The 12,052-nt window shown below is 40.1% G+C and overlaps 1 protein-coding gene across 1 annotated transcript in view; it reads left to right on the top strand.

Annotated features, from left to right (window-relative positions):
- The window catches only part of chmp1a (charged multivesicular body protein 1A), a 54,765-nt gene extending 47,255 nt beyond the window's left edge, over positions 1-7,510 (top strand). Inside the window, exon 7 of the mRNA XM_086028254.1 lies at positions 3,613-7,510. Coding sequence (XP_085884380.1) covers positions 3,613-3,634 — 22 coding nt within the window. The 3' untranslated portion in view covers positions 3,635-7,510. The remainder of the gene's footprint in view (positions 1-3,612) is intronic.
- Positions 7,511-12,052: the final 4,542 nt, after the last annotated feature.

Here is a 12,052-nt window from a genome sequence, read left to right as displayed (position 1 = left end):
AACTCTGTGTTGTCTTTTTGACTGTGCGGTTTCATTCCAAGGCAAGTCATTGAACAAAGAACTTTTACAAGGACCTGATTTGACTAATTCTTTAGTTGGCGTTTTAACCCGGTTCAGACACGACCACATTGCCTTGATGTCAGATATAGAAGCAATGTACCACCAAGTGAAGGTTCCGCCAGAGGATACAGATATGCTACACTTTCTCTGGTGGCATGAACAAAATCTGTATGAACCACTGCAGGAGTTCAAAATGACTGTGCATTTGTTCGGTGCAACATCCTCACCGAGTTATGCCAACTTTGCCTTGAAGAAAACAGCTGAGGATGCCACTCACAAGAAGTCACAGATGGCCATTAGTGCAGTGCAGAATAACTTTAATGTACATGATTGTCTTGTCAGTCACGAGTGAAAGTGGGGTCTGCGCTATGGTGAAGGAGTTAACTAAACTGTGTGCAAGTGGAGGTTTTCATCTTACAAAATGGAATAGTAACAGCAAAATTGTCCTGACCTCAATTCCTGAAACTGAATGAGCATCAGAGGTTAAGGCATTAGATCTCTGTCATGACGAACTTCCAGATGAACGAGTTTTAGGAGTAAATTGATGTATTGAAACAGACTCTCTGAAAGTCAAAACCAGTGAAAAAACAATGACACAAACTAGACAAGGAATTTTGTCGTTTGTGAGTTCAATTTATGACTGTTTAGTATTTTTGTCCCCAGTAATTCTTCCAACAAAAATCATTTTGCAGGACCTGTGTGGAAAGAAATTCTTGTGGGATGAGGATATTCCCAAAGAACCTGATTAAGAAGTCACAGCAGTGGTTGTCAGAATTTGAGAAACTAAAGGATTCACAGTGGACAGATGTTTTAAACCAGTTGGATTTGGAAACGTCACGTCTGCCCAACTGCGAGTGAGAAAGGATACGGTGTGGATGCATACTTTCGTGTCACAAATGAAAGAGGTGAAGCCCATTGCTCATTTGTAATAAGCAAATCACAAGTATCACCTTTGAAACAAACTACCATTCCTCGATTGGAGCTTGCAGCGGCTGCTGTAGCTGTGAAAATGGACAAAATTATGAGAAACAAGCTAAAAATGACATTGAAGGAATCCATATTCTGGTCAGACAGTACCACGGTGCTGGGATACCTTGCAAATGACAGTGCCAGATTTAAGACTTTTGTGGCGAATATGGTATCACTTATCAGGGATCACTCCATGGTCAGTCAGTGGAGGTATGTAAGCTCAGTGTTGAACCTGGCTGACTATGCATCTAGAGGAATGAAACCAAGCGAGTTCCTCTCAAACAAATCCTGGATTCAAGGACCGGACTTTCTCAAGAATGACTCCAAGTCTTGGCCAGTGTCACCAGCAATATCAATGGACATTCAAAATGACGCAGAAGTCAAGGTCATGAGTGTTAATGTTGATACTGTGCAAAGATGATCCAATTAGTCAACTCATTTGTTACTACTCAGATTGGTACAGATTGAAAAAGGCTATTGCCTGGATATTGAGATTCAAACAGTTTCTCTTAAAACTGGTACATGAGCGCAAAGATTTGTCAGGCAGTGATAATCAAAAGAAAAAGGGAAATAAAGTGCAAAGGTCAAACAGAGATGAAGGTTACTTAACAGTCACAGAACTGGAAAATGCAGAGATGGAAATTGTCAAATTGTGTCAATCAAAGTTACAAAGATGAAATCTTAACCCTACAAATGGGTCAAAAAGTCAGAAGACTAGTCATATTGTGAAACTAGATCCTGTGTTGGACGATGGTGTCTTAAGGGTGAGTGGAAGGTTGGATAAATCTGCTTTGCCGTACAATGTGAAACATCCTGTAATACTCCATCAAAACCACTGTGTGTCTGTCTTTGATTCTCAGACATATTCACAAGCAAACAGGTCATAATGGTAGGAATGTAATGTTATCCAAGATGAGAGAAACATATTGCATTCCAAAAGATGATGCAGCTCTAAGGAAAGTCTTGTCAAAATGTGTCACATGTAAAAGGTTGTCAGTTAAACCTGGTGAACAGAAAATGGCAAATCTGCCGAGAGATAGACTTGAAATGGACAATCCATCCATCCATCCATTATCTGTACCGCTTCTCCTCACAAGGGTCGCGGGGGAAATGGACAATCCCTCTTTCATAAATGTAGGGATAGACTATTTTGGACCTTTTGAAGTTAAATGTGGCAGAGGTTATGTGAAAAGGTATGGCGTTGTGTTTAGGGATGGGAATTTCGACTAATTTGCAGACTAGTTTAAAATTTTATTTGCGACTAGTCGACTAGTCCAAAAGCAAGAAAACTTGAAATTTAATACATATTGAATTCAAAGTTTAAACTGCAAATGTTTTGTGTATTTACAGTAGGGGCTATTTTGTTGACCTGGAAGTGACCCAAATGACCCGGAAATGGACCGGAAGTGACCCAAATGACGCGGAACTGAACCGGAAGTGACCAGACTGACCGCGTAATGAGCCGGAAGTGGCCCAAATGATCAGGAACTGGCCCGGAAATGACCCAAATGACCCAGAAATTGACCGGAAGTGACCCAAATGACCCAGAAATGAACCGGAAGTGACCCAAATGAACCGGAAGTGACCCAAATGACCCGGAAATGAACCAAAAGTGACCCCGAATTGACCCCCAAGTACCCGTCACATTCAGTAATGGCACATTCAACATTTACACCATTCCAATTTCTAATTGACAATCTCCAGCTCATTCAAATCACGTTCTCACATTGGGGGTGGCATGGCTCAGTGGTAGAGTGGTCGTTTCCCAACCAGAGGTTGTGGGTTCGATCCCCGGCCGTTCCATCCTTGTTTGCCTTCTTTTTTTCCTGACTTCCTTCTTTTATTTTTTCCTTACTTCCTCCTTTCTTTCTTCCCTTCTGATTTTTTTATGTCCTCCTCATTCCCGGCTATTCTATATCATTTGAGGTCATTCAACTTCATTCAACTACATTCAGTAGTTTTCAATATTTCATCGCATTCCAGTTTTTCACAGAGGTCATTCAACTTCATTCAGTATCATTCAACTTCATTCCACTTAATTCTACTTCATTTAAATTCACTCCTTCTCATTCAATTTCATTCAACTTCATTCCACTTAATTCAGTATCATTCAACTTTATTCAGTATCGTTCAACTTAATTCAGTATCATTCAACTTAATTCCAACGCATTCCGCAGTTTTCATTCAGCTTCCTTCGCTTTCACACGCAATTTCTCTAGAAATTGCATTCTCTAGTTATTATGAGTATTTATTGTGTTACCTGACAATAGTCATTTACCAAAGGTTTTTGAAATGTACTGAATTAATTTAGTTTGACAGAGGTATTGATTACATGCACATACAGTAAGTTTATCCCAAAATCCCCCCCAAAAATTGGCCTGTGATATTAGATTTGTATGTTTCAGTTAATTTTGTTAAAATTCTGAATTGTATGGTCCTGGTGCCATTTGAATGAAGTTATTATAATGTTTTTGGTTTTAAATCATATTTAAATTTTGCTTTTTCTGTTTTTTCTTTTTTTTTGTTTGTTTCCAATTCTTCATTTTTTGCACTTTGAAGTTAATGTTATGTTTTATGTTGCAGGCTGGCTGCTCTGCGGAACTGAAAGGTGGCTAGACTCATGGCTGTGTGGAGAAAAAAGACATGTTTGATGGTGGCGGTGGTGGTATTTGTGTGTTTCTGCTGAAGTGTTCCTACAAGGAAGGAGTATCACTTTCACATTTCTTTGTTTTGGCCTAAAGATTGTGTGCCCCCACCCTGTATGCCATTTGCAAAATGATTCCGGTTTTACTTAACTGTATAATGGCAACAATAAAAACGTAAAGTTTTAATTCACAAAAACAACTTTAGTGATTAAGTGAGTGGGACATTTTTTTTGTCTTGTGTGCCTGGCTTTGGTCAGACATTGTTGGCCTGCACATCTGTTTGGAAAAGCAGTTAGACGTATTAGGCGTTTAAAATGGAGTTAAATTTTTACCACTGAATACATCAGTGGACAATCATTATTGTGAAGGCCTTCACACATATGTGTGGAATTAAGTTGAAGGCCTTCACACATATGTTTTTCTACACCATTCAACTTTATTCTTGAATGGCGAAGGCCTTCACACATATGTTATTCTACACCATTCAACTTTATTCTTCTTCTATTTTGTTTCTCGCACTTTTTGGCATTCTTCTACTTTCCACATTTTTCAACCGACTCTCGCCATTACAACTTCAATATATTCCAGAAATTCCCGCCAGCACGGATTCCTTTTTTTCGCCGATTAAAATTTACGGTTTCCCCCAAATTTCCAGTTTTTCACCTCCCAAAAAAACATTCATGTCCAATGGCACAAACATTTCCCATTTCCACCATTCCAATTTCAAATTCACTAGATTCAACTCATTCAACTCACATTGGTACAGCTATTCAACACACCCTCAATTCCTATTTCCCCAAAATTCAACTTATTCACCTATTAAAAAAAACACAAAATTCCACCATTCATTCCCATTGCCAAATTCAACAATTCACATTTACATCATTCCAATTTGAAATTCACAACATTCATCTCATTCAACTCATATTGGTCAAGCTTTTCAACACCCAAAATTCCTATTTCCCACACATTCAACTCATTCACCCTTAAAAAATCCACAAAAATTCAACCATTCACCATTAATTTCCATTGGCAAATTCAAGTTTTCATATTTACACCATTCCAATTTCCACAAATTCAACTCATTCAACTCATTCAGCTCAACTTTTCAATATCCCCAAATTCCTACTTGCAACACTTTCAACTCATTCACCCTTAAAAAAAAAAATTCCACTATTAACCATTGATTTCCATTGGAACATTCAACTTTTCACATTTACACCTTCCCAATTTCCACTAACTCAAGTCATTCAACTCATTCAACTCACATTCAGCTTTTCAACACCTCCTTAAATTCCTACTTCCCACACATTCAACTCATTCACCCTTAAAAAACTCACAAAAATTCAACAATTCACCATTCATTTCCATTGGCACATTCAACTTTTCACAGTTATACCATTCCAATTTCCACAAATTCAAGTCATTCAACTCATTCAGCTCACATTCAGATTTTCAACACCCCCAAAATTCCTACTTCCCACACAATCAACTCATTCACCCTTAAAAAATCCACAAAATTCCACTATTAACCATTAATTTCCATCGGAACATTCGACTTTTCACATTTACACTTTCCCAATTTCCACAAATTCAAGTCATTCTACTCATATTCAGCTTTTCAACATCCCCAAAATTTCTACTTTCCACACATTCAACTCATTCACACTTAAAAAACCCACAAAAATTCAACAATTCACACCATTCATTTCCATTGCAACGTTCAACTTTTCACATTTACACCTTCCCAATTTACACAAATTCAACTCTTCAACACCCCCAAAATTCCTACTTTCAACACATTCAACTCATTCACACTTAAAAAACCCACAAAAATTCACCATTCATTTCCAATGGGCCAGTGTTATTGCCCCTTGGTCTCCCCAGTGCGGCGGCCATCTTGGACAGGGACATTAGCTAGACTGGGGATGCTCACCCCGAGGTCTCCCCAGTGTGGCGGCCATCTTGGGAAGGGACATTAGCTAGACTGGGGATACTCACCCCGAGGTCTCCCCAGTGCGGCGGCCATCTGAGGCAGGAACATTAGCTAGACTGGGGATACTCACCCCGAGGTCTCCACAGTGCGGCGGCCATCTTGGACAGGGACATGAGCTAGAATGAGGATACTCACTCCGAGGTCTCCCCAGTACGGCGGCCACCTTGGGCAGGCACATTAGCTATACTGGGGATACTCACCCAGAGGTCTCCCCAGTGCGGCGGCCATCTTGGGCAGGCACATTCGCTAGACTGGGATACTCACCCCGATGTCGCTCGAGTGCGGCGGCCATCTTGGACAGGGACATTAGCTAGACTGGGGATACTCACCCCGAGGTCTCCCCAGTGCGCCGGCCATCTTGGATAGGGACATTAGCTAAACTGGGGATACTTACTCCGAGGTCTCCCCAGTGCGGCGGCCATATTGGGCAGGCACATTAGCTAGACTGGGGATACTCACCCAGAGGTCTCCCCAGTGCGGCGGCCATCTTGGGCAGGGACATTAGGTAGACTGGGGATACTCACCTCGAGGTCTCCCCAATGCGGCGGCCATCTTGGGGGAAGACCCAAAATCAACCGGAAGTGACCCAAATGACCCGGAAATGGACCGGAAGTGACCCAAATGCCCCGGAAATGGACCGGAAGGGACCCAAATGATCCAGAAATGCACTGTAAGTGACTCAAATGACCCGGAAATAGACTGGAAGTGACCCAAATGACCCGGAAATGGACCGGAAGTGATTCAAATGACCCGGAAATGGACCGGAAGTGACCCAAATGACCTGGAAGTGACCCGGAAGCTTCCCAAGTGACCCGGAAGCTTCCCAAGTGACCCAAGTGACCCGGAAGTGAAGTGTTTCCTTACTTCCTCTTTTCTTCCTCCCCTTCTGTTTATTATGTCCTCAGTCCAGGCCATTGTACATCTTCAAGATCATTCAACTTCATTCAACTACATTCCACTTCATTCAGTATTATTAAACTTCATTCAGCTTCATTCAACCTCATTCCACTTCATTCAACATCATTCTAACGCATTCCACAGTTTTTTTTCAGCTTCCTTGGCCTTCACACGCAATTTCTCCAGAAATTGCATTCTCTAGTTCCTTATATCATCCTTAATCCACTTCAGTGAGACATGTTTGATTTTATTTGTTGTTAATTAACATGCACGCTAGGATGTACACCTTCTGCGTTAAATACCTTACTGTGGATTGAAGTGTTCTAAAGTGCCTGAAGGGACTGATAGAGAAAGGTGCGAGCTGAGCACTGTACACTTTTTGTCAAAGCCAGGAAGAGATGTTTTTGCCAACAGTACCTTAACACAAGAACTGATGACAGTTTACTCTGGTTGTCATAAATGAACACGCGTTATCAATTTCCTTTTGCAGTGTAAGGTTGACCAATCATGTTTTTATTTTATTTTTTGTGAATATTCCCAAATGTCTCAGTTGTATTTTGTAGGCCAAACACCCAAGAGTAGGGAGAATAACATAATTCAAACAAATCATACAGAAACTGTAACCTTAAGTGAATTTCTAAGTGAGCAGATTATTTTAGAGGCATTTGAATGTTTTATTATGAACAGAAGTTTGCTTTTGTTGTTATTTTAATTATGGACGTTTATTATAATGTATTCTTTCTTTGAAACTTGCAAGAGCAGATGCCAGGATACAAGCTAGGTTTTGACCTGTGACTCAGCAGCTTTACCGTTGTCCTCTGTTTCCTGTATTTCATTTGTGCATTTTTACAAGGGGGTGTTATTTATACTGAGGAACCTCGTCTTTGCTGCACTTTTGTTTTTCTTGAAAAAATAAAACATTTTCCTCCAGCACAGACTTTAATTTGAATTCAGTGTTTGGTGTGTTGATTGCAGAACTCGATAGTTAGTCATGTATGTTCCACAGAGTAAAATGTAGTTTTATAAAATATAAAAATTATTTCTTTATTTACTCTATGTAAAACTGCCCCCAGAAATTATTAGAGTACAAAAAAACAGCATCTACCTTTGTATAGTTAAGATTGACACTGTGAAAAATTGTTGCAAATTTTGGAAGGGGGCGACTATTTTTGGCCAACCCTCGTTTTACAGGGAAAATGTATATTTGAGGTTTATCAGAAGTTTTTGGACTATGTTTTTGTTTTTTCTCCACTGTTTAGGCATCAGTTATATGCAGATTGTTGCTATAGGTGGTCCGGCACAGTGCCTATCCTTAACGGGCGGTAATTACATTTTGTAATTGATCGCGTCAAAATACTTGACACATTTGACGGCGCAGAATGATCACCGATGCGTAATCCCACTCAGAAGTGTACAGTGAGCAACAGAGCAGACGCGTATACAGAAGAATTTCGAAAGAAGAGGGCAGCTTTAAATCTCAGAAATGTGACTAAATTGGTTTGCCTCAGCGACTGAGGATGAGTAGGGAAGAGGGCTGTTTTGTTATGTTATAATAAAGTCAGTTTAAAGGAGGAACACACGACGTGCTGACCAACGACAGCATAGCACATCATAAAGAGAAGATCCAAGATGGCAGAGTGAGTGGATGCTTTTTACAGGCTCTCTTAAAATGTTTTTGCTTAGTCCTTGAATTTTCATTTTCCTTTACGACAACCCAAGATTATGTTTTGGATAGTTTTGACGTTTAAAACAGACAAGTAAACACCTCCGGATTCAAGATTTTTTGGGACTTAAGAAGAGGACCTGTATGCAAATATATCCAACCACAACTACACTTCTGCTGGTAACGAGGATTGCGGGCAAAGCGACAGTGAAGACATTGAGGTAGATGGTAACAGTTCCAAAAGGAGCAAAATAAATCAGAATCACACACCTATTAAAAGTCCCAATGCTAAAAAAGCGAAGAAGAAACAGGATGACATTAAAATGAAGAAGAAGGATGACTGCGAAGGGGAGGAGAATATGAGTGTTACCATTCTCAATGCTATTCACGCTCTGACGGTAAAAGTGGATGGGTAGACTAAACTATTGAAAAGCTTGGAGAAACGTATTGAAGCAAACAACGGCTGCAAGAGAAAACAAGCAAGAAATTACCATGCTACAGAAGAAAGTTGAGGAGCTTCCAAGACAAATTGAAAAGTGCATGTGAAGAGCAAGCTTGATACAAGAGGAGATGGAATTTGAGACTGACTGGCTTACCTGAAAAGGACGGAGAAAATATCCATGAAGTCGTCATCGGAATACTTACCCGAGTTCTACCAATATCCGTGGATTGGCTGCGTGATACTGTGGATATTGTCGACCGCCTGGGAAAGAAAAACGCCCCGGCTTCATCAAACACATCGCGGGCAATCATCATTCAGTTCGGGATGCGTACCATCTAGGCGACTAGGCGAGAGTGTGTCGGGAGATGCACATTCGTTTCAAAGAAGATTTTTCCAAGGAGGACGGGGAAGCTCGCATTAAGCTGTGGCCACAGGTTCAAGAAGCCAGGAAGCAGCGGAAACGTGCCTTTTTGAAAGAAGGATATGCTGTGGTCGACAATCAACGTGTGGATCCTGATCAAATGTAATTGATGAATGTCAATCGTCTTTTATTAAGGGTAGAAGCATATACATAATCATACGAGGCTCATTACTGATTTGTTAGATTATAGTGAATATATTAGAACTGATAGTTATATACTCTTTCTAGATTTTTTTAAGGCTTTTGATACCATTTAACATCCCTTTTTGTAAGAAGCGCTTCACTTTTTGCGTTTTTGGGATGTGAAAATGTTACGTGGTATTCGCCAGGGATGCCCAGTTTCTCCAAAGCTTTTTATACTGGCAACACAACTATTGACTTTACTTATTAATAATGCTGGAAATATACACGGAATTACCATTTTTGATAAAGAATTTAATTTAAGTCAATTTGCAGATGACACTTGTATATTTTAAAGAATAGATTAACGGTGGACGAAACTCTCAATACCATTTCAACATTTTCTAGAGCATCTGGATTGACTCTAAACATTGATAAATGTGAACTACTCCCTCTTCATACAACTACTGGCACATCTGTTGCTTAAATTGAAGTGAAATCTGAAATAAAATATTTAGGATTAACAATATTGAAAAATGTCACTAAAAGAGAAGACACAAATATAGCTAGCCGTGTATTAGATATGAAGAAGTCACTTAGGCTAGGTAAGCGTTCATATTACATTATAAATGCGCTGTATGAACACATGCGTCGTCAAAGTGGCCCGCATGCGCAGAAGAAGAGACGACGTCACACCCGACGTGCTTGCGGAAGTAAATGTGGTCCAGCATGTCGGGGCATTTATTCAGTTAAGCAATTAGGTTGCAGGGAGAAATAAATGCAGTATTTGGGGGAAATTATGAGGCAAGTGGCTTTAATATCTCATTTCATGGAGACATCACGAACGATGATGTCACGTCTTAAGTGTGCATAAAAAAATGAATCCATCTGAACCGTGGCTGAATTACTACGATCACCATAAATGTCCACTTTATGCTTCATGTTTCAAGTGGGATTAAATTAAAGTAAAATATAAAGTCAATAGTGTTACTCATAACAACTTTGCAGATTCGATCCCCTGCTGCCAGCAGTTTCCCTCTGCCTACGCGGAGCACATTTTGGGCTCCAGATGACGTCAATGTCGGATATATGCGACCTGGCCGTTCAGACCGCGGTGGCATTGGAAAAGATCGGATACGTATCCGATCTAGGACCACATACGAAAGTGACCCAGGTCACATTTAAAAAAAATCGGAATTGACCCATTCAGGCTGTCATAAAAAAATCAGATACAGGTGGCATGTGGGCAAAAAAATCTGATCTGGGTCGCATTTGCCTGCGGTGTACCTAGCCTTAGTTGCTGGTTGACTCGAGACCTTACTATTTTTGGCAGAATTACACTATCGAAAGGGGAAGGTATTTCCAAACTGATTTACCCTTGTCACTCTCTGTTTATATCATCTAGAAATATTAAGAGAGGTAATACTGTTATTTTTCAGTTTTTGTGGAGGAATAAATGATTAATTAAAAGATCCCAACTTGTCACGGAATATAATAATGGAGGTATTAAAGCTCCAGAATTTGAATCTTTGATTGGTACCTTTAGAGTGAATTGGATCAAATCTTGTCTGTCGCAGCCCAACTCCATGTGGTTCCACATTCCAAAATCTTTAAGATGATTGGAGGTTTGGATTTTGTGTTGACGTGTGATTTTGATATTAACAGAATCCCCATTAAGTTGTCTAATTTTCATAAACAAATTCTTTTTTTTCTGGAAAATGATACTTGCCCATAACTTTTCTCCTCATAAGTCAATTTTATGGAACAATAGAGTAATTACAATAAATAGAAGATCAGCCTTTAAAAATATTTGGTTTGAGAAGGCCGTCATATTTGTAACTGATTTAATGGACAGCCAAGGGACCTTTTTGAGGTCTACAGTATTTGTGGAAAAATATCAGTTGAATTCTTCTCAAAAAGAATATGACAATCTGTAATGTACTGTAATCTGTAATATACTGTAATATAATATAAAACTAACTATAATATAAAACTAAACCTGAAAAATCTGATTGAAAAATCCAACACCCGAATCATTGTATACAACATTAATCACATTCCCCCCTGTTTCTCTTACATTTGCACAATCCTGATATCATCGAATAGACCCTCCACAAAGGCTTTAATCTACCGAATCACTCTCAGGAAAACAAATGCAATTACACCCGAGGTTGTCAATGTCATTTACTCATGATCTCCAAGACCCGGAAAGAGATCTGGAAGAGAAAGTGAAATGTCAACAGGAGCATCAAAACAAGTGTCATCAGTGTCATCATTACTCTCAACTGTACGATAAAGCAATAACGGATAAACATCGTTCAATTTGGACGTCGTAGGTGCAATAGCTGTAGTGATCAACCGGTTTAGCAGTGCTCTAAGACAAGGAATACAACAACACCCACACAACGTAGGATAGCTGCAAACACAGCAACAGAAACCAGGACAGAGGAAACCAAGTCCTCGTATCTACCAAATGTTCTTTCCCACCACTCCGTCCAAAGAGACGTGTCCACTCCAGAGTGCTCCTTCATCTTGTAGTTGAGAACGCGGAGGCCATCGATGGCCCTGGTGAGGGACCCCTCTGGGGCCGTGTTGTTAGGTATGAATGTACAACACCGGTCGCCAAACATGGCGCACACCCCACCCTTTTCTGCCAGGAGCATGTCAACTATGCGGTTCTGGAACGTCATCAGAGAGGTGGCTGCCAATTGTTCTTTGATAGCAAGAAATCCTGCTTCAGTATAGTTACCCAGTTTCTGCACATTGTAGTGGAGGCAGTTGATCCTGTCAACATTGTTATTCAGCGTGATCCAAATAAAAATGGACTCCCAACCAGCTG

The sequence above is a fragment of the Filicampus tigris genome, chromosome 4 (genome assembly GCF_054856515.1).
Source record: "Filicampus tigris isolate MCC_2025a chromosome 4, RoL_Ftig_1.0, whole genome shotgun sequence".
In the NCBI taxonomy this organism is placed as follows: Eukaryota; Metazoa; Chordata; class Actinopteri; order Syngnathiformes; family Syngnathidae; genus Filicampus; species Filicampus tigris.
The sequence above is the reverse complement of the archived record's forward strand: the minus strand, read 5'-3'. Positions and strand labels throughout refer to the sequence as shown.